The 23,968-nt window shown below is 47.9% G+C and overlaps 1 protein-coding gene across 6 annotated transcripts in view; it reads right to left on the reverse strand.

The window, feature by feature from the left end:
• Window positions 1-33: 33 nt before the first annotated feature.
• Window positions 34-23,968, reverse strand: part of Smco4 (single-pass membrane protein with coiled-coil domains 4) — a 51,770-nt gene continuing 27,835 nt past the window's right edge. For 5 of the 6 annotated variants that reach the window (XM_076926009.1, XM_076926010.1, XM_076926013.1 and 2 more), the window contains exons 2-3: window positions 18,530-18,606; window positions 34-726 (exon numbers count right to left, since the gene is read on the reverse strand). In XM_076926009.1, the coding sequence (XP_076782124.1) occupies window positions 483-662 (180 nt within the window). In that variant the 5' untranslated portion in view covers window positions 663-726; window positions 18,530-18,606 and the 3' untranslated portion in view covers window positions 34-482. The remainder of the gene's footprint in view (window positions 727-18,529; window positions 18,607-23,968) is intronic. The other variant, XM_076926008.1, reaches the window with a different exon arrangement.

Raw genomic sequence — 23,968 nt, forward strand, 5'->3', positions numbered from 1 at the left:
ACAAGGGATACACAAAAAAGATAAATACCCAGGTTAAGAGTATTATCTCCTTTATTCAAAAAATAAATATTTCACTTTGAATCAACATATTTCAAATCCCATCAAGCACAGAGAAAAAAGGCTGTCCCCTTAGAAAGTTGTGAACAGGAGCAGGGAAGCATGCTGCTGGACAGGAGGGCGGCTCTGATCCCAACAGCGTCACCCAGAGATGCTCTCCCCAGGTTCAGCTATGCATCGATTTCAGGAGAGAAAGGGACACACACACACACACACACACACACACACACACAGCTTTGAAGTCTGAAAGGCACATGAAGTGGACCATCAGGTAAATGGCACATTCGCTGATAAAATGTTCCCTATTCCCTCCCTCCCAAAAGTAGAGAAATATTGATCAAGTCAAAGACCAGAGGAGACAGGGCACTCCTGCTCAGAGCTTGGCACTGTGGACATCTCTGCAGGGAAAGCTGGAATGGAGGTGCTCACTCGGTGACGGTGGGGCGCGTGGCCACGTACACAAACACTACGATGAGGAGCACCACCACAGCCAAGGTGGGCAGCACCACCGTGGTGATCTGCTGCCGGGCCTCCTGCATGGCCTGCTTCCGCTCCTTCTTGTCCTTGGATGTCTCTTTCTTTGGCTTCCCTTTGAGCTGACGCATCTTTGTTAGAGGATGCTGGGAAGATTTCTCCAGAAAGGGCCACACTCCTCCGGGCAGGAGACCTCTGCAAGGAGAACAACTGTGATCAGGACAGATTGGAACGAAGGAAATAAAAGAAATCTCAGGGCCGGGGAGAGGCTCACTGGGTGAGTGATAATGCAGCATCCACCAGGGCTTGTGCTCAGATCCCCGGCCCCCCCCCCCCCCCCCCCCCCCCCCCGCACACTAGGCCCGGTGTGCCTGAACATGCCCACAGCCCCAGCTCAGATCCAGTTCCCAAAGCACAGGTCCCACAGTCTGTGTCTTCTCCATCGTGTCATTCCATAGTGTCCATCCATAGTGTCACTATGTCTTTCCCACATGGCGCTAGAAACAGGTATAGTGCTGATTGCCAGGACCAAGTCCACACTCTGCAGCCCATGCTCAGGTCCAGTGTGCCCACAGTCCACCTTCCAACTCTCATAGCAAGCAGAGCTATCTCCAAACATAGGAAAGAGTCAGAGATAGATACTAGGCAGGGATATAATAGCCAAGACGATGGCCAAACAAAAACCAGGGGAGGAAAATGAGGTTAGAAAGAGCTACTCTCCAGTGCTCCTCTGACAAGGGCTTTTATGCCAGAGACCCTGCACTCTGTATTGTCTGGGGCTGTGTGTGGCCTCTGTTACCTTAATATCATCGTAACAAGGAAGCAGCCATTCACACCTGAGTGACCCTGTTAGGTGGCAGAGGCTAAGTTCTGAGTCGGGTCCTGATACCTTTCTTTCTCATTGTAAGGTATCCTCCTCTCTCAGGAAAACTGAAATCGTGCTTCATCCAGTCAGGCAGCCTCGTACTGCGAGAGGTAGCGTTACTGTGCTATGATTACATAACATCAGCCCCAACCAGGTAATAAGGTTTGCTCCCCTCAGTTTCCAACAACTCCATATACAGTAGGCACTGACAACAGCCACTAGATTCCTCTCAGTGGCCCAGCTGTGACAAGCCTAGGGTGCTGTGAAAGGTGCTGGAACCTTTAAAAGGCAGAGCTTAGGTCACTCACAGGCATGCCCCTCCCTCTCTTGTTTTGGTGTCCATCAAGAGGTAGGTAACCAGTGTTACTATCATGGGCTCCTACCATGATGCGCTATACCCACTGGGAGAGGTCTAACTGAAACTTTCAAACTGTGTGTCAAAATAAGCCCCTTCTCTTGTGGATTAACTACGTAGGGCATCTGTTACCAGAAGACTCTGTCGTGGATCTGCCTATCACTGCTGCTTGGCAGAAAGCACAGGAAGCCTAGACATTACAGGCTTTGACTTTCTGATCAGCCGTGTTCACAGCTCAGAAGTGCGGCTGTCAGGTTACTTCCCCAGGCCCTGACACCATCATCTCAACAATGAGAACCACGGGACTTAAAGGGGGAAAGTGCATGGTCCAGGGAAGGCTCTGCCTGCCCACTGGGTCAGGGGTGGCACTGGCTGGCTGAGACATCTCTACCACACATCTGCTCCTGGCTCAGGCAGAGCAGGTTGGACTTTGCTTAACCTCATCCACTACCTGCGGATTCTCAGTGGCTGTGCTTGAGGGCAAAAGAAGGCTCAGTGAAACCCAGGCTGGAGTAATTAGATATGAACTGTACTGTTCTGCAACTGGCTTTGGTTTCTCTACAGTTGAGAGAACACCATGGGCTAAAGAGGAAAAATACCCTCCAGCAGTCACCCAGTGGGTAAACAGTACCCAGTGACCTGTGACTAAGACAGGGATAGCACCCAGAGTCCATCGTCTTCCTGAACAAGCAGCCGGTAGTACACTGACTGTGGTAACTTCACTGTAAGGCTGTCTAGGCCAACCCCACAGCTGCTCCCTCCCACAGAGTTCCCTCAGGCTGGCCACAGCGCCATGAGGCCCTGCACTGAGCAGCTACTCTAGCTAACAGGACAGTGCCTGACTTCCCGGCCTGCTCCTTCAACTGCTTCTAGAGCCTCCCACGGATGTGCAGCTAATAATCAAAGGCACCAGCCTCTATGACCGCTCTTGACACTTTTCAGACATACTGAAAAGTTCCCTGAGGCTGACACACCCATGGATGGCACCAGCTGGGTCTGGATTCACAGGACACACATTCCAAATTCTGGGCACTTTAACAGGCTCTGGATAGCTCCTGGCACCTGTAGTGTGGGCAGATAGAAAGCAACTCTGAAGTCATAACTGAAAGGGAAACCCTATGTGTAAAGGAACTAGCCAAGGCAACAGCTGGGACGAGCACAGGGAAGGGGCAAAAGAGCCTGAACCAGGTGGGGCCAAGCAACTGCAGGGAGCTTGGAGTAAGAAGGAGGTGGAGCACTGGGGCTGCAGAGTCAGCTCTTCCCAGGGTCTTGGTGAGGCAGGGGCTTCATTCCAAGGGCAGCAAAGGTCCCTGATGGCTTGTCATAGTGTTCTAGTTTGCTGCCTGCTGCTGTGATGAACACTATGACCAAAGCAACTTGGAGAAGATGGAGCTTATGACTTACATGTCCTGACCATTATCCATCACTGTGGAAGTCAGGGCAGGGGCAGAAGCAGAAACTGAAGCACAGATTGTAGAGGAACGCTGCTTACTGGATTGCTTGCTCAGCTTGCTGTCTTAATGTAATTCAGGACCACCTGTGTGGGGGTGCCTTCACCCACAATGGGATGGGCCCTCCCACAACAATCACTGATGAAGAAAATGCCCCATCTGCCTACAGGCCAATCTGATGGAGATATTTTCTCTATTAAGATTCATTCCCTCTTCCCAGATTGACCTCAGTTGTGCCAAGTTGACAAAATAAAATAACCCAGCATACACAAGAAGGCACAGGGAGCAGTGTGTCCTGGGAGAAGCAAAAGTGGAATGGTCTAGTAGGTGTTGGAGTCTTAGACAAGGGGCAGTCAACACGATGAAGAGGTTGGAGCTGCTTGCCAGAAATCCAGTAATAGGTAGGCCTTACTGGCAGATCACATGGCCACTAAGGACCTGGCAGTGATAATGAAGAGGAATCCAAGGTCTGGAGACACTGGGTGGGCCACCAGCTGTCTAGTGACACTATCATGAGAGACATCATGAGGACAAGAGGAAGACCTGGTACTGGGGAGACAAGATCCCAGGAAAACATTAATTCTCTGTTCACACCTGACCACGTGTAAGGATGTCGACTGAGTCCCGCCATGGAAACATCCAGAAGATAGCTGAGAGTCTGGAGCTGAGTCTGCCTGCAGATCTTCAGTGGGACTAGGGAGGTCACCACAGCAAGGCAGACAGAGGAGGACCTGGGACTAAACCCTGCTTACACCCTGCAGCCTGGAAGCTGTGGGTCAGTAGAGACTGAGAAGAGGAAAAGAACCTAAAGCAAATGCTCCTCACAGGCTAAGACGACAAGACCAATGCAAGCTGCACCCGTTAGTCACTGTACCGTGGCTGCTGTGGGGATTTCAACAGGCCATGAGATGGCTGTGACCAACAACTGCCTGCGGCTGCCAATGTCACCAACAATTTCTTACTTGTCTTGTAAGAGCATGCGTCAGAATGTAAGTGAGCATGCTGTTTCCTTCTTTGAGAATTATGCCATGAAGAAAAAAAAAAAAAAAAAGCTAAACACACTCAAGGCACAGCTGATTTCCATGTTGGCATGAACACCTCCATATTCTCCCAAACTGTAAAGAAAGAGCATACTTTTGAAAAGCAAAGTGCAGACAGCTGCCTTGAATTTCTCCTAGAAGATCGTATAGCCAGAAAGAGTTTTCTGATTTTAAGGATGAGGGTAAACAGAGTGTGTTAGAGAGTGTTTGAGGGTCTAGCAGAATGAATCCTGTTGCTAAAGACAGATATGAGAAGGAGCAGAACTGAAAACGTACTTGCAAGGGAAAGAGCACAGGGAAGAAGCTGATGAAGGGGGACAGGAACCTGGGTTCACCCTGGGAACACAGGAGTGCCTGGTCTGCACAGGAGGAGACACAGGAGGGGGATGGGCCAGCACTGGATGAGACATAGGAGAGGTGGGTCCATACTGGAGGAGACACAGGAATTGTGGTTCTGCCAGGAAGCAACATGGGGGTAGGAGGTCTGGAGATGACATAGGAGAGATGGTTCTGTCTACCTGGATGGGACATAGGAGGGGAAGACTGAACTGGAAGAAACAAAAGTTCTGGGGCTTTTGTTTGTTTGTTCGGGAGTAAAGCAGGAACGTTAGCTGATTAGGAGGCTGGTCAAAGGTAAGGGAGGCTTGAAATGATTAGAGTAAAAGAAAAAGACCAAACAGGGAGAAATGGTTCACATGATGGGCACTACTCTGTGAGCACACTGGGGACCCTAAGTCTGAGAGACTCAATCAGGTGTTCTTCTGGGCCAAAGCTGTACCTTGTGGATAGCATCAGGACTTTGGAAACGGGTAGCATTCTTCAAAAAGAAGCTGATCCAACTGGCCTGTAATTCTAGAATCTGAGAAGCATGAGGAGCCATTATGGTTGGACAAGCTTCTGCACAGAAATGGGTAGCCCTTCCCTTGAGGCACACAGAAGAAGGAACTACAGAAGCTACTCAGTGTCTTGTGTGACAACAGCAGGGACCAGGATGTGATGGCAATCAGGAACAGAGAGGCAGCCTTCAACCCTGGGAGGACCCAGCTCTACCAAGACCTGTGTTCTTAGGTTACTGATAGCTGTTTCTGTGGTGATAAATGCCTCTTTCACCATGAGGTGGCTCTGATGTTCTCTGCACTGAACATGGAATAGAGCCAGAATTTAAGTATTCCTCCAGAGGCCGAGTTTACTCAGGAAGGGAGCAGCACAATCCACTGCCAACCAATAAGTTCTGATTATAAAACGCCACCACCCTCTGGGCACACTGCACACACCACACCTTCCTGCCCTTGGCTGTCTTTGGGGCCACATCTAATGGGTTCACCATTCCCTTGCAGAGAAGAAGACAGAGGCTAAGTTGGCGTTTCATCAGGCTTTCCCCAGCAGCCATCCCTAGCCTATGCCCTTACTTGTAACTGCTCTGCCAAAAGGATTCCCTACACATATGCACCGTTACATTCTTTGATGGACCTTTTTCTCAGCTTGGAGATCACCATGTGCATACCTGATATACCCAGTAAACTGGAAGGAAGCTGATGCCACCAGTTGGTCACCACAGCCTCAAGCTCCCCTAACCAAGGAACCAGAAACATCACAAACATTGAGTTCTAGATGATTCTAAAGTGACTTCACAGGCTATGCCCCACCCCCACCAATGAAAGCCTATGGCAATTGACCAACTCTGGAACCTTCCAAGTAGCCAGTGGGAGGAGACTGGATGTAGGGGTGGGTCTCCCACACATGTGCACACTGACAGACATGGACACACACACACACACACACACACAGACAGACAGATATAGCTATGTGTATGTGATGTAAGGTTTTAAAATCACGTCCTTTTCTTCCACTTTAGAGATCATAAAGTATATGGCACTGAATCCTAGGAGGGAAACAGCTGGAAATAAGAGCCCGGCTAAAAGCAGGGCTGAGCCTCAGCTGTGCCACATGTAGTGACAAGACCCCAGGTGAGGCACTAAATTTTTCATGACCTGACTTTCCTCTGTAGATTGGGGAGGAAGGCTGCTTTGTTGAGTTACTGAAACACCAGAGCCAACGAACTACCTGTAGTATCCAGTGTACTCAATGGGCCAGAGCAGACAGAGCCCAGTGGGGAGCACACAGAAGCTTACTGCCCAGAGAGGGCTGGCTGGCTTTGTATAAGAGGCTGGAAATTCTGAACACATCTGCTGCTTTGTTTTGTTTTTTTAATTTACCGCATAACTATGGGAGACAGAAGCCTCACGTCTCTCTTTCCCTTAGTAAGAAATCAGCTGCCAGGCAGATGTGTTCAAAGGCTGGTTCATGCTATCAAGGGCAGGCTCTGGAGAACAAAGGTTATTCCCAACTCCCTCCACCCCAGAACTGCTAAACTCAGCTCTGCCTAGTACTGAAACCTGAGCAGTTAAAACACTGCCAAGGAACTGGAACGTTAGCTCGATAGGTAAGGGTGTGCAATGCTCTTACAGAGACTGAGTTCCATTCACAGTACCCACATAGGGCAGTTCTAACTGCCAGCAACCCCCTCTCCAGGGAATGTGATCTGGCCTCCACAGATGCCTGAACTCAACTGCACATACCCACACAGACATAACTTATAAAACCTTAAATGTGGCTGATCTCCAAAATAAGTTGTGTTTAATACAGACTCCATTTTGATAGATTACTGCCAAAATGAGGAATGCAAAATACCTCACTAAAAAGTTTATATACTGGTTACATGCTGAAATGCTAGTATTTTGGATACTTGAGCTTAGATTAAAGTTAACTTCACCTGTTTTCTGTCTTAATTTGGCTCCTAGATACATTTTAATCTCCTCAGTAGCTTGAATAACACTCACCATAGATACTGCTGTGCTTGAAAGGTCTTTCACCGGCCTTTCACTCCCCAGGCCTTTCACCGCCGCCCAGTGCCATTGGCTCTCCCAAGGCCCCTCAGAGCAGCATGATCCTTGGCCACTGGCAAACTGGAGCACCCATACCACAACTAAGCCAGTACGTCCCCCTGAGCACCCTCTTCCAGGTACTATCAACTGCTATAGCCCCTCCCACCCTTGGCCAACTCTCGCTCACCTCCCCCCAACCCCCTCATCCTCCAACCCCCACCCTTGACTTGTAAGGGACTGCAAATGCATCTTGGTGGCAACATAGCCACCTCCCTGCCCCCACCCCCAAGGCTGGCAGGAAGCCTCGTGTATAACGGGCACTCAGCAGACATGTGAAGAATGGAGGGTCAAAGCCGAACTGCTTCAGTTCTTCAGCAAACCGTGAGAGTGGGAAGAGCTGCAGGAAGGAACTGAGTGGCGCTTACAAGCCCTTGTTTTGTGTTTCCCACAGTCCTGCAGAATTGCCACTTTTACTCTTTAGATGATGAAAGAGAAGCACAATGAGTTTTCCAAGTTCAAAGGCTATATATAAGGAACAAGTTACAGAGTCAACTCCAGTGAAAACCCATAATAAACATGTATGAAATCGTTAACGAGAAAATAACTGACTGAGGATCTGAACTTAGACCTGATTTAAAGCAACCAGTCCTCTCTGTTACTACTCCATGGAGCCACCAATCACCTACAACTAAGAACAGCAGCCACTGTTTCCCAGGTACACCCCCTGCTAGCACTCTACTGTGCATGCGACTATGCCATGAAAACAGAACCTGACCCCAGGAGCTGCAGGCCCAGGGTCCCAGGTGAGAAGCACAGCTGTGTTTCCAACCTAGCTGCAATGGCTCCGGTGCCGTTCCCTACATCTGCTCCCAAATGGCCAGAACCAACCACCATCTATGTAACACTATGGACACTTCCTGCTCCTCGGCCTTAAAATCTGAAGCCAAGAAAGAGGGTGAGACCTTCAGGCTATCGTACTTGCTACTGACAAAGTCCATGTCAAGTCAGGCTTGCCCTGATATCTAAAATAATGTAGAAAGCTTTTTGCAAACTCTGGCTACTAAAGAAACTTTCTGTGTTGCTGCACAGTCGTGCGAGGCAAAAGACAGGTTGTACCATGTCAGAATGAGCGTGAGGGCTGGACAGCTCCGAAGAGCTTCTGGGTCAGTGCAGCTTTCTCTGCCCATTACTACACCTGCCCAGGACGAGCAACATAAAGGCGGCCAAGAGCTGGAGACGTGCCCACCAAACACAGATTGGCCTGGCTTAGGGTTCATGTTAAGTTGCCGAGGACTGTGGCAATTACATATGACCACTCAACACATGGAGAGTCAGTAACCAGACCCAGGGCAGAGAACCCCTGTTCTCCCTGTAGACCTCACTTCTGGAGCACCAGAGAAGACAGTCTCCAGAGCCTTTTTCTCCTACTGAGATCATTTCACTCCAATCTGCCACAGAGTAGGGGAAGGAGACATGCGGGCTACTAGGGAGACTGAGAAAGATGGAGAACCTGACTTCCATTGAGCACCTGCTGCTAACATAAGTGCTTTCCCAGAACATACACAAGAACAAACAATGACAGCCACGCAGGTGCTGGCTCCCCTGTCCTCTACTGCTGACAGACTGAGGGGGTCAGAACTACAGACAGAAGCACACCTCACAGTGAGAGCAGAAGAATCAAGAAAACACCACACATTTTGTCAAACCAGGATCAGTCACGTCTAAGAAGAAATTCAAGAACACAATAGAGCCTGGGGGCTGATAGGAAATCCCAGGATTCTCAGGAACTTAGGTGGGTAACATTTCTTAGCAACTGAGGTTTGCAGAGTGCTTTCCTGTGCATTATTCATTTCCTCCTCACAGCGGCTCTGCACGGCAGTTGTCATAACAAGAACAGACAGCACACACAGAGCAATAATTAAGGGCATGACAGGGTCTCAGCCCTAGCCCAGTAATTTTAGGGACAGTGACCCTGGATGACCATTGGACTCTTAGACCTTCATTATAAATTATAAAAATACCTCTCATTCAACTATTTCTTAAGTTATACTATACACTGGGACAAGGACTCAGCTGTGAACTAAGCAGGAAGAAACACTGCCCTAGGCAGGGCACTGTCTTCACTCACGGGGGATGTGAGATAGACAACCAGCCTCCAGGAGGCTGCTAACTTTCTGGTGAACGGTGGAGAAGGTTTCAGGAGAAAGTAACCCTAGAGCAGAGTCTGGAAGAAGATAAGAAATAGCCTGCTATGATTTCTAGGATCCTTCCAGGTGGATAGCAGAGCAGAGTCAGCCCCTGGTGGACATGTGTGCCATATGGTAAAGCAGGGACCAGTGAGGCTGCAGAGGGCTGGAGAGTATTGTTAGGTTTCAAACCCTGCTGGACAATTAAATGAGGTGCCTATTTAACACATCAAAGTGGATCTGGCCACCTCTCCCTACAATCCGTCAGTCCTTCCCTGTTACTGGGCCCTCCTGGCTGGCACAGCCGGCCCCTACCACAGAGGCTGGGCTGATCTTCCCTATATAATCCAACCACTTGGCTACTGGTCCTCTTTGTACCTTTGGGTCTCCTGGCTGCTGTACCTGGTTCCCCTGCTCTCTCTTCTTCCATCCCTTCCCCCCTCCTCACATGGCTCTGGGTCATGCCTGCTCCAGACTCTCCCAGATGCCGCTGCCTCTAGCTATATTCTCCCACAAATCTATAGTAAATTTCCTCCTCTTCCACCCTTAGAAGCAGTCATGGTCCTTTCTTTCTTTTTATTTTATTTTACTCAAGTATCATGCTGAAAGATCAGAAAGCTGGAACAGGCCAAGAGCAAGATGAAGACCCACAAGCCATCTGCCAACATTTTACAAGAACTCTGGGGAAAATTTCCCAGAGGCAAAGACTGAAGCAAGAGCTCAGTGGTGAATCTAATGAATCGTTCATGCATGGTGTGGTGACTTGGTCCAGGGGAAGGGACACATGTGGTCACATGCTGGGTGTACCTCGAGAGGCAGATGGATGAGGAACACAGTAGGAAAGACAGACACAGACTAGAGACTGATCTGAACAGACTTTGGTGGAGAAGACACTGGAATGTGGGAATACAGGGACACATGAGTCAACTCCAAGACCCCATTAGAGCACATCAGGCTGAACAAAGCCCAGCCTTGTTCAAGGAGAAGTTGGTGTGGAGACAGGAGCTATGGGAGATGGGAGACGGTCGGTCTGAGAAAGCTGATGCATATGCACAGGCCAAAACCGGATCTGAGAACCCACTCTGCTAGCAGCCAACGTGTGGACCTCAGGGAGCTGAGAGGAACAGCAAGAGATAAAAGAGGATCAGGAAAGTGAGTGAGAGCAGAGAGTCCTGGACGCCAAGTGAAGACGGTGTTGGGGGAAGGGCTGCCCACTAATGTGGCCACAGGTGGGTCATCAGAGCCTCTGACGGCCGTGGAGGGGACAGGGCAAGCAGAAGAAGGAACCCTCAGCAGGCAATCGACCAGTGAGGGTTCTGGGCAGTCCTGTAACTACGAGCAGCTCACTTGAGCTCTCTCTGCCCCAGGCTTCTCATCTGAAAAGCGGGGTGACTTTGTACCCAGAGAGCTAAGTGTGAGAACAACACCCACTGCACTGAGTATAATGCAAGTACCCACCAATCAGTTCTCACAGGGAGCACTGGCAAAGCAACTGTGCATGAAAAAGGAACATGGGGAGAAAACACCAGCCCAGCTGGCAGGGACAGCAAGATTGGAAAAGCCACAGAACTGTTCAGGTAAGGCATGTGGTGTCTGGTGCAGCAGAAGGCACAGCTTGTTATAGGCCATGCATCTCAAAACAAGGTAAGCCAACGGCTACCCAAGAGAATACAGTGTTAAATTCTCATTCTGCCATGCCCACTAAGCACCACCCCTCCCTTCTGAGTTTGAGTTACTGCCATATTTCCCAGACTAACTTATAATTGCATGCCTCTCCTGTTTATGAGAAAATAATCTTGGCTCAGAGGTGTGTGGGTATTGACGGGGACCTCCTGAACACAGGCTGGTCTCTTACACACCTTCCTTATCCAAAGCTCTGTGTATCAACAAGGGCTAAGCTGAATGTCAAAGTTATGGCCCTGGAAGATGGACCCTGAACCAATAAGTTACAGGGAGCTAGGCTGGACTAGCTTTGGGGCAGGGAGTTTTCTCTCTCTAGGAGAGGCCAAAGGCGGCAGGAAGATGAAGTGAAGACTGCAGAGGAAATTCTACAATTGGGTCAAAGACAACTCCCACAGTTGTGGCTGTTAGCCTGTACTCTGGAATGTACTCTACCTGATAAACAGGTTCCTCCGAGATGGAAAGAGCGTCACGTGTGAAGGGGCCCAGAAATGTGACCAGCTTTTCCAAACACCGCCATTCCTTATTCAAACCCATAGGCATCCTCATCTTCACCTGCTATTCAGTTAGATACTTGACGACAGCAGGCATGCCAAGCAAGACCAAATCATCTCCTGGCCAATGCTACATCAGCTTAGGACTAAGGCAAGGTTCAGGGGAGAACTCACGAAAAGGTGCAGACCAGACAACTACATATATTTAGTTTAAGTCATTTCTCTAACTTCTCCATCTGAAATGGGCAGAACGGGGTGATCATTTCTCTTTAAAGGCCGGGTTTGGAGCACAGCCACCCTAATAATAAAACCTCATTTTATCTACTCTGTCACCTTCAGATGTTAAGGAGTCCTCTGTAACATCAGCCTTGTTGTGCATACTGTCATGATGAGGCTTTCTGTGGCTCTCACTGACCCCTGACAACATCCTCAGGCCTCCAGCTCTCCCTGGTCATTAGGCCTCATCCCAGAGAAAAGAGGCCAATACGGAGTTCTAGAGTTGGCCCAGGCCTAGAACACAAGTAGGTAATATGCCTGTGTCAAACCTGAGCAGGCTGGGAAACCTAATAAGCTTGTTACATTCTCACCCGACAACTATCCACGTTTAACATTCTTTATATGTCATTTCCCACAGACGGAAACACGTCCTCGAAAGGACATGGCACATCACCCTGTGGCTCTGTCTCACCTGTGGCTGATGCATTATGTTGTACCCCAAACAAACAAACAAAAAAATGTCATTTGACCAGAACTTGCCCTTGTCGTTGCAACAAGATTTGGGCGCACTCCCCTCTCCTTCCTAGACAGGACTACAGCCCGGGCATTCTTACAAGCACAGACTTCATCAACAAAAAATACCACAAGCATCAGTGTCTGCTGAACCTTTAAGTGAAAACCCACCTGTAAGCTAAAGTAGAGTAAATAAATTATAGAGCCCAGATGATACAGATATATTAAAAAAAGAAAGAGGGAGCCTCCGAGGGGCTGCCTACAGTTTTTTTTATTTGTTTGTTTTTGTTTTTGTTTTTAAGAATAGCAACTGCCTATCCCCAAAACTACATGTGGGCCCTTCTGGCTAAAGAAAGTGGGGCTCAGCCCACCTGCAGAGCTGGACCAGGAGATGAAGACAGAGAAGGATTCACTTTGCACTTCATGTATTCAACAGGCATCTGTCACGAGCCATCGTGCTGGGGCTACATGGGCAGGTTTTCTCAAACTTCTCAGCAGCATCCCTCAGCCCAGTGCTGACCCACTGTGTGACCGTGATAACTGACCGGCAGGTGTAGGAAACAGTCACTATTCACCACGCACAAGGCAGCCTTGGTGTGCGAGATGTTGGATCCTGGTGGAACCTGGCCTCTTGGAACTTGAGTTCTAACTGAGGAAGACAGCAATAAATACCGTGTGCCGTGTGAAGGGGTAACGCGCTGTGGGGAAGGAGCAAGCGTGAACAGAGATGGAGCAGGAGGAGGCAGTGATGTAGGACTGCCTCTCTCATTACAAAGGAAGATAAGAGGAGTGTCTCAGGCAGAAATGAGGAGGTGGTCCTGAGGCAGGAGTAGCCTGAAATGTGTCATGTTCAGAAAGATGGCCACGGCAGCCAGAGCAGAGGGGCCGATTCGGTCAGTGGCCTGGAAAGTGGCAGAACTAGAGAGATCGATTCAAAACACTACCAAAGCCGACTGGTAACATCTTGAGGCCTATTATCTGGCATCACTGTAGCCCCAGGCTTCTGAAAAAAATCAAATATTCTGCAAAAGACAGGCAGTGAACTGGGTGCAATAAACATTTACCAAGTGGTGTGTGTTCATGGGGATTTCCTAAGAGTGGGTCTTGGGGTGGGAGAAGGAAAACGGCCCCATCAGAAAATGACCTTGAGCTACAAAAGTTTTTGTCATTAACAAACTGATAAATATTTGGTTCTGAATTTAGACACCCTATTTGGTTTAAACTTTAAGCTGACTTGCTAAAATGAACATGGAGGGTGGATAGCTTGAGTGAACTTACAGAACAAAAGGGGCTTTAGAGCAAGAAGGTGGGCTTCCCACCATCTCCAACATCCCTCCATTCCAGGTTAGCCATGGCCTCTATCCATGCAGACCTCCATGCAGTCACTATCAATAAGGACTTTCCAATGGCTGAAGTCAGGGAGAGCTTGGATGGGTCCTGGCCTTGCCACCACCACCCACGGCCGCTGACTGACTCATCAGGGGTTTACAATAGTAAACCTAGAATCTGAACTCACTGCACCCCAGAAAAGGGAGAGCTGTAGTCCTCATTGACTTTCAATGCCACTCTGACCTGCCTCCCAGTCCCTCAAATTCCAAATGTCAGAATCTCAATGGAGCCAAGGGCCATCTTAGCCCTGAACCAATCAGCCTCCATACCTCTCACTGCCAGTGCTAACGTGGTGCTGACTGATGTACCTTCAATGTCCTTCATGTGCTGAGTGTGGACCTGGCCCTGGAGCAGCTCATCCCCAGTCTCATGTCTGTCTGCAATAGTGGGAGAACACTGCTACTTCAAGCCTTCCCATCTGACTACTGTCAGCCTGTTCCCCTTGTTAATATAACTTGAGCAAAAAGCATGGACGTGCCCTGACTCCCCTCTGTGCCACCCCAGACACAGAAACTCTATCCTTGTTACTCCTCACCCCGCCTTCTGATTGGCCTCTCATGTGCCCTCCCTTCTCTATGCCCACAGCCTTGATCCAGACTGATCTTTGATCCTGAAGGTTGCTAAAACAGTTGCCTAACCTGTGAATTCTCCTAAGCTCACTACTCTCAAGCCCAAGGTATGAAAGCATACCTAAGCCCTTCTGAAACTCTGCTCATATGGGCAGGGTAAAGCATGCCATACCTGCCCATCCTCCTCACTTCCCCTTATCAGCAAAAATATACAGCAAACCTCAAGATCACTCTAGCAGCAGATATGGGAGATGTGACCGTCCTCAGCAGAAGGTACAGATGACTCATCCAAACCTCAGTCCTGTTTGAAAGTATCATCACTGGAAACTTTTTCAGCATGAAAATATTACTGGCATAAATACATATCACTCGACAGGCAGGGTTAAAAACCAATCTGTCAGACTGATAATGAGAAAGGCAAGCGAGCAATAACTGATCGTTAAGCATCTAGATTCCCAGCAGTCAGAAACTGTTAAGAATTCAAGATTTTGCTGACACAACGTCATCGTAGTACAGTTTCTAAGATCTGAGGAAACTAGAAGCCAGAATGTCCAGCAGGGCCCTGGCTGGCAGTGCAGGGAGTGTGGGTGCCCACTGGACAGCTGCGTTTTACCTGCATGTCATCTTCCTGGTTAAGTCACTAAACTGGAGTCAGGCCTCACAACAGGGAGTCTAGAATTCTGAGTCTCACATCCATGAGAACAGATTAAGAGCTGGAGAAATGGCTCCAAGGGTAAAGGTGCTTTCCGCCAAGCCGGACAACCTGCATTTGACCCCTGGGAACTGCATGCTGGGAGAGAACCAACTCCCTCTGACTCCATACAAACCATAACACATCCCTGTCCCAATGCAAACGCAGACAATACAATGAATAATAGATTAAAGGACACAGGATAGGTCACTGATGCCTTTCTGGGGGTCTTAGGAAGGCAGTCACATTCCAAAGAGAAATCCGACCCAGAACTCATTATATAAGCCTGTTCCCAAGGCCCTCCACAGTCTAGCTCCTACCCACCTGCCCCACTCTGCATGTCCCCACCACTACCACTTTGCCATCCTGACAGACCTATCCCTCCTACTGTCTAACATACTTGGGAATTCTCTAAGACCCACCATAAAGGTCATATGACTTTCTACTCTAAAGGTGAAGAAGGGGCCCATTTCTTAGCCCTTAGGGCTCCTGGTCATAAAACCTAAGCGAAATGCCTTTGACACCTGTAGATTGCCTTGTGCGGCATCTTACGGTCATTCTTTTGCTGTGATTCACCAGTCATATTTCAAATTTAAGATCATATAACAGCTGTGTTCATTAGAGGCCTCCAAAATTACAGCTGGAATTTTACTATTTCTGTTCGTTACTTTGAACAGGAAGCCTGTGAAGATGAGGTGTTAGATCAAGAACGGGGGGTGGGGGGGGTGCTTTTCAGAGATGGGCTGGCATGTGTAAACACTCATCAGAGAAAGGTCGAGGTCAAGATATAAAGAGCCCTGCTGGGGACAGAATGTGTTTAGCAGGAGGGCTGTACATGCCAGTCGGCTTTTCTGTCAGCAGCTTAGAATCGTTGCTGAGTTCCTGAATTACAACGCTACTGAACATTCTTATGCCAAACTTTTGGAGAAGAGGACCACGCAGGGACGGAAGGAGCTGTCAGGATATTTCACTATGCATTGCTCGTGAACTTAGGAAGGTCCCAAATGAAATAATGATTCACCTCTGAGTTCCAGGATTTGAAGTTCTGGGGTTGTTACAAACAAATCACCCGCTGACCCGTGCCCCAGAACAACAGCTTCCCACCCAATACATCCTTGAGAGCCTGACAGTTATTTTACTGCGTTTGGAAAATCAGTCATAGCAATCTTCTGTCTGTCCTTTTCACAGGTTTAAAGATACAATCCAAGTGCGGGAGGATGCCACTGACAGGCTGAAGGAGAGGGGACAAGGACAATGGATGTATTGTTACTTAATTCTCAGCCCAAAGGGAAGGGCAGAATAGAGACAGAGGGGTGCCAGGCTGCCAACTGACAGGTCCTGGCAGTCAGCTAGACAAACAGGAAGCTGGTTTGGATATGGGAAGACAGTAGGTGAGTCTGAACTGACTTTTGAGCGACACACTGAGGCCTTCAGGGTGTGAAGGAAGACGAAAAGGAGAGAAGTTGAGCATTACCAGGTGACTCTCAAAGTCTTGGTTTGAAAAAAAGAAGAAGCAAGTTAACTACTATGTGCCTGGCTGAGATGGAGGGGAGAGAGGGGATCTGTCATACCCACATCTGCTAACTACTGAACAGGAGACAGAAAAGGCTACAGAGCCCAAAGGAATTCTGGGAAATGATAGGTACCCTGAGTGCCTATAGTCTCATTACTGCCCCCCTTTCAGAGATCCTTTCCTCTTGCAGTGACTGAGTGTCTCTGCTGCTGTGCCAGCTTGGGGTGAGGTGCAACCAATGAGATCAAGTCCCACTGGGAGCACAGGCTGCCTCTGGGGCAGCCTCAGCATCACAGGTACTAGACCTTTAAGGTTTAGAAAACAAAAACCCTCAGTTATCTAACAAGAAAACACGGATAGAAAAAAACAGACTGATACGGAATTTCTTTTACAGCTATAAAAGACAAAATTGTGTCATTTGCAAGGAAATAGATGCCACCAGAGATCATCATATTAAGCAAATGTATGCTTAGAAAAGTCTGAGAAAGACAAATTTCAGTTTTCTCTCATTTGTGCTTCCTAGAGATCATGAAGATACATAGAGTGATGTATGTATATATGACATGAAAGTGAAGTCAAACTGCTTAGGGGAAGAAGGGAATGATGGGTAGGGGTCAAAGGGGACGGTGGAGAAGTGTGGGGAGGGTCGCATACTCACTTATACTCCATGTGACACCACAGTACATAATGGAAACACACAATGAAAACTTTCTAAAATCTGCTTTATGCTCAACTGGAAGTACGAAGCCTGATAACATTCTCAGTTACAGCATCATGGGAGGTTGGGTGACTTCTCAAACAAGTGCTCCCAGTAAGAGTGCTGGTACAGTCAAGGGCCTTGCAACTTACACTTGAGAGTATGGCTCTGTTTAGAGGACTCCTGCTCAGTCCCATGGGCAACTGGTATCACATATAGAGGAAGGCCTTCCAAGAGAAGAGACCGGAAAGGTCAGCCTATTTCAGGAAACAATGGTTCATTGAAACTGCATCCTGCTCTCAAGCTAATCTGCCTCCTTCTGGACCACAACCTGGCCTCGTGCTGTGGCATCTGTTTTCCAACTTCCCCATCAAAGGACAAATCAAATGTCAGTTGACAATCTGCTTTCTAATTAAAAGTTGATTTTCTTTTTTTTAGAAATTCCATTTAACTGAACAATGCCACATGGCAGTTCAGTGTGCAGAGCCACCTTGACTGACAGGACCATTTGCAATTATTTTAAAAAGGAAAAAGAAAACTTCATCAGATACACCAGGATCAAGTTGATTAGACACTGACTTATGGAGTATACCCATGCAGCATTCAGATGAAACAACTTTACTTCTAGCATTTAAATCAGACCCAAGTGGAGTGGCCACTTTCAATGCTGGGTGGAAGGGATCAGGAGGAGGATACTGGCTATGGAGGAAAGATGCCAGGCGGGCAATGGAGAAACAGTAGGGTATGCAGAAGGGCAAAACTCCCTGAAAGGAGCCTGAGGGTGGAAAGGGTGGGACTCCATGTCTTGACACAGGCAGCCCGCAAGAAACCGAGAAAACAGACTATCTCCATTGGCTCATGGCCTCAGAGCAAGCTTTGAACTTCTGAACTTGTTTGCTCGCTCACAGTGAAAGGCTATCATCTGCCTGCCTGCTCCCAAGACTGCTAAGGGAAGGAAACTGGATGCTGTGTGTACAGTTATCTACAAACAAGTAGGTAGGTAGGTACTCTAGACCCAAGAGACTGCTGTGGTCACCCAAGAAGGGCTAGGACTCGTCTACCGAGGTACAGCAACCATGAAGACGACCAGATCTTCAGAGGCTTCTTTGGAATAACTAGCAGGAGCATAAAGGGTGTTAGAAAAGGAAACACCTGGCTAGTTTAAAGTAAAATGTTTGGCAGGGAGACAGTTTTGTGCAGCTGTTTGTTGAGTTGCCTAGAGGCTCACATGGACAAATGTGCCAGGCACAAGCAGTGAGTTTAAAACCTCGCCCCTGACCAGCTCAGCCAGGCTGGGCTGTCTAAAGAGAATTCACTGACCTGATAGCAACCTTAATTTAAAACTAACCCCTGGGCAGACATCTGAGGAAGGCCTTTGATGAGCAAGAGGCCCAGCAGAGAGGGGGCATGTTTTTCATTCCCCCCACCTCCACAAGAGTCAGTAGAGTTTTTACCTTTTCTTTAAATTCAGGAACCACTGCTTGGCTGATATCAGTCAACTGATTTCCAGTCAGGGTGACCTGAGTTATTCCTGTTGGGAAATTAAAAGTGAAAGTGTAAGTCTGGAGATGAGCTACCCATCCTGACTCCCAGCCATGCTGGGAAGGCAGACACACAATTCCTTCCCCACGCAACAGGTGAAGGGCGACCAGTCAGCTGTCCTATCCCAGAGACACAGCACAAGCTTGGGGCTCCTACCAACACACCCAGCAGACTGCCTAGTTTGTTTCCTGCATTCCTGAGAGTCCGACAACCTTCTGCCAACTTAAACTGGCGTGAGAACATTCCTGTTTCCTGCAACCAACAGTTATTATTATAAAATAAGAGATCCAGGGCTGGGTCCAGAAAGGAAGTGGAAGCAGAGAGTGAGGAAACAGGAGCTCCTGAAATAAAGACATGGGGAAAAAGAAAAGGGGAGGGAATGGCTTGGGTCTCACATCACTGTTTCCAAGAGTATTCAAGAAAAAAGCCCCAGAATGCAGAGTCAAAAAATGGTTCCAAAAACCCCAGAGATACTCGAGGTTGGTATGGATATCCCATTCAGGGAAAATGGGCATAATAAGGGTGGGGCCTGTAAAACAACAACGGAAGGGTTTCACTACAGACATAGGTCAGAAGAACCCAAGAAGCATAACTGAGTAATGGAACCAAACAGACCCCACAACTCAAAGTTAAATCTTGACTTAATGCACCGCCTTTCCTGCCCTATCAATGTTCTGTCTTAAGGAATAAACATTTGATTTGCCACCAGGGTTGTGGTTTGGCTGTGGCTAATTCTGTTTCTGGTGTAGCCTGGCCTACTGATGTGGCTGTCAGTCCTTTGGCGGCTCAGCCAGGCTGGGCGGTCTCAAGTGAATTCACTGACCTGATAGAAAACAATACTACTTTATATATTTCCCAATGTACTGAATGTATACACACAGCCACGTATATACATATGCATGCACATGTAAACACACACATACACACCATATATATATATATATATATATATATATATATATACTCATATACATGCACACTTATACACAAATACACACATACAAACATCCCAGATTTCTGACCAGTTTCTACCACTGGCATATTTCCCCTTTAGTTACAGTGCTGGTGAATCAAGAGTCACACACGCTTCAAGAACCCAAACTCCCATGTGTTGTGGAGCACTGACTGGTAAGGCTCTGAGATTAAGATGCTGAAGGCAGGATTAGGAAGCAAGACTAGAAACAAGAAGGCAATCGACTCTTCTGACAGCCACAAACGTCAGGTTAAGGCATCTGTACTCCACTGGGCAATGTAAGAGTTGGAGCCACCTCACTGTTCTAAGACAACGACCACTCAGAAACCACACAGTTTACATCGGCTCCAAAAAGAAGATATGGCCAAAACTGCAAAGGCAGAAGAGTGGGTTGGAAATCTGAACAAAGAGGCCTGAATGGCCTTTGGCCTCAGCAGGTCCACTGTCTACTGAAATCGGCTTACTGGCTACCATGTGCCCAGCTTCTGTCCCTGGGGAGAAGATCAGTGGCCCAACGACTTTGGGTATTCAGCTTTCATGAGCAGATGCTGGTGGAGGAGGTGACAGGAACAGCAGCTGGCCCACCAGAATAAGTCCTGGGGTAGCTCTGCCGTCTGGCCATGCCTCCCTATCCCAAGTAGCAAAGAGTCTGCCCTGCCACTGCTTCTGCCCAGGCCTCAGTTTCCCCAGCCAAAAAACAAAGAAGATGACAAGACTTATGCACGGAACAAATAATGCTCAAACCAGTGCCACCTGCCACCAACTCCGTGTGCCAGCGTGACAAAGCATGCACTGAGTGGTTAGAAGCTTTCTTGCCACTAGGCTGGCACTTGATCAGAAGAGTCATTTTGTTGTATAGAACACAAACTGGCACATGAGCTTCGAAGCAAGCTGCCACCAAACGAGGAGTTTCAAACAGCAGAGATTTATTCTCAGTGCTGAGGCAAGAAGTTGGAAACCAAGCAGACAGCATACACACATTCCCTACAGACGTTCTTCCTCCCAGCCAGCACTGAAGGACAGTGGCATTCCTTGGCACCTGTGGTCCCATCTGGTCCCATCTTCTCACTGCTTTCTGCTAGTCATCCTGAGTCTGTGAGCCGGCATTTGGGGTCTCCTGACTAAGCCATGATGATTCTACCCCAAGGTCCTCATGTTGGCAAAGATTCCCATTCAGCCCGCAACTGGTTTGGATATTACTGTTCCTCTCAAGCAAGTTACTGCAATTACTGTACATTCATGTTAGTCACAACTGCGGCGAACAAACCCACCCAGTTTCCATAGCCTGAGCAGCACTGGAGCACATGGGACTTTGATGTGGGCCCTGGAATCATACTCAGCCCCACTCTTCCTAGGTGACCCAGAAGCCAGGATGAGGCTGGCCCAGGGTACAGCAGTCACGGCAGGAAAGGAAAGGAGGTTGGCAGCTGGTTCTTGGTTTACACAGCTGCCCTCTTACCCATCCATCGGGACCTCACATGGCTTTAGCCACAAAGCTAAATCGACTGGTTTTCTGTTCTACCAAGTACTACCAAGTACTACCAAGCAGAGTTTTAAATGTCCAAATCTGAAAACAAGAAGAAAACTGTAGACCGCAGTCACCCTGCATGTGCTGTTAGCATGTGCTCTCTAAAACACTCATCCTCGATGACTTCACCAACTCTCCAGAAGCCTTCGGCCTTTGAAATGAATGGAAAGGACCCCGGAGACACAGCAGAACAGGACTTCATCTCAGAACAGAAGGCCACGGGTCTTCTTGCGAACTCACACCCCACCTTAACTGCAGACAAGTTCAGAAGAACCAGGAGTGCCTAAATTTTAGACTGGGAATGGCTAGTGTTCCACAGCTGATAGGACCACAGGCTCTCTCATCTCTCAGCTACCGACAAGAACACAGCAGGTGTGAGCCTTCTGGAAGGCCGCTCACCACACTGATTAGAAAGCTTAAAAAAAAATCACATACACCCTTTGAAGCCACAATTCCATTTCTCAAATTCTACAGTAGAAAACAGAACTGACACAAACCAAAACTAGACAGTCCACGGTAGCCTTATGCACGAGGTAAAAAAACAGAAAGACTTCTTGCCAACAAAAGGAGATTATTGGATAAATAAATGTGGTTGGTTGACTCATAAAAAATTATTAAGCTATTAAAATAAAAAATCATGTTATATGCAGAATTTTTAATACAAACAACTGCAATAACAGGTAATCCTTAATTGAGCTAGACACTACACTAAGCATGTAGTGTAATACATACATACACACAACCTCACCTCATCAGAGGGTATACCAAGTCAGGCAGGCGGGCGTTTCATTTCAACTTCTCAATCAGAAAAAGGCTGGCTGAGAATCAAGATTCTTGCTCAAGGTAATCTGGCACGTGTGAGAGGGCTCTGGGATTTGAGCCCACACAACCCAGCCTCAGAGCCCTTCTTACAGATGGGAACAAGAGCCCTAGAGATAGCAGGCCCTATCCTGAAAGCTCTGAATGGAACCTTCTGCGAACAAGCACTCTGCAGATACTATTAACAACCTTGAGATCAGGCCAACAGAGGCCTGGGAGTGGGAGTAAACCTAGTCTATGTAACTTCGTGAGACCCTTTCTCAATATTAAAAACACAGTTAAAAATTAAAAAAAAAAAAAAAAAAAGGAGTCTGAGCGCACAGCTCAAAAAGAGTGCTTGCCCAGCATGCTTGAAGGCCTGGGTATGGGTTCAAATCCCAATACTGCAAATAATAATAATAAAAATAGCAATAATCTGAATGAGCCTTGAATGCCACGGCTAACAGAAACAAGGGACCAACAAATAACCTCAGCTGAAGGTAATCCTGCTTGCACCTTGATTTGGCACCCTGGTCTCTAGCCATGCATCCTGTTTAGAGCCACCCCGATAAGTGGGAAGTCATTACAGCAGTTACAAGAAACCCACGCAAACCCCTGTAGTGTGCTGCAACCCGTGCAGGAGAGAACACAGAAGTCCAAATTTACACACAAGGATCTTAATTACGCATACAGATACATGCAAACACAACACACTGTTTTCAGTGATTATCCCCGAATAGAGACATGTTTAGCATTACGCTTTCTTATAATTTTTCAATTTCTATAATTAGCCTGAGTTATTCTCACAAAGGAAAGAAAGGTTTTTAAATTAGCATTTCATGATATTTCTGCAAATCTAACTCGATCACAAAGACTAAAAATCAAGAGGTCCAAAATTTCCTAATTATCATCTTAATTCAATCTCTGGCCACCACCTGAAAGAAATCAGCAGCCGGGGCCCACCCTGCTGTAAGAACCATCTGCCCTCAGTTTCTCAAAACCTAATGTTTGAGACTCTAAAGGAGGCAGACTGTAACAGGAAGTTTCAGGCTTTGGAAACAGTGTAGCAGAGGATGGCATAGGCCTTCCCTCCGTCTAACCAGACCTGTGGTGTGGGGGAGACCCATTCACAGAGCTGGGCCAGCCAAAGTCTGCAGCCACATGCCAAGAACAGAAAGCACCAGTAAACGTAATGTAAATGTTTAATTTCTCTGCAGATAATGTCACAGAAGGGAACATTAAGTGCCACCTAATCTCCTTACCCACACCGAGTCCAAGGCCACTCTGTCTAGGCTCCTACTATCAGCTGTGCAGTCCCGACAGCCAAGGCCAACTTCACTGCATCCACACCTGTGCTTTGAATCAGACAGACTCACATGATAGACTGTCCTCACCCCCCCACCCCCTGCACCCCCATGTGTAGGCAGCACTGGACCAAACCAGACAGGAAGATCTGCATTCTCTCACAAGAAGGGGAAACCAAGAGTTGCTGGTTCCCTCCTGACTGAGGTCAGACGAGGTTCACAGAACACACCAGGCATGTTACATGATTTCAGAGGGGCAGGGGAGCACCCTACAGTCCGGGTTTTCCTAAGCACATTCATGAACTGTTTGACTGGCCAGCCAATGAGTATATCGCCTATAATGAATGTCTCACATGCCAAAAAGACAAGTACAACATGCTATCCTAGAGATTGACTCAGCCTGGAATATGAGTGACACCCTTATCTGGATCACAAGAATGCCAGCAACAGTATCCAGAGAGGGAGCTACAAGCCAGCCAGGGCTTTAGACGCAGGCAGGGAGCTGAGAACAACAGATCAATGCGGTACACCTCCCTACAAAGCAATCCCCAGACACACCTGCAGTCTCAGTGACTAGCTAATGTGTGTTGGTGTCTCCAACTCACTCCTCCACTTCATAGTGCACTGATACCTAGAGGTGTCTAAATTTATGGGGTCAAGCAAGAACAAACAGTCCATTTTACCATCTGGTAAAAAGGAAAGGCCAGAGCTGGAAAGACTTCCTCCAGAGGACTCCAGTTCAGTTCCC

This window comes from Arvicanthis niloticus, chromosome 27 (genome assembly GCF_011762505.2).
Source record: "Arvicanthis niloticus isolate mArvNil1 chromosome 27, mArvNil1.pat.X, whole genome shotgun sequence".
Classification (NCBI taxonomy): domain Eukaryota; kingdom Metazoa; phylum Chordata; class Mammalia; order Rodentia; family Muridae; genus Arvicanthis; species Arvicanthis niloticus.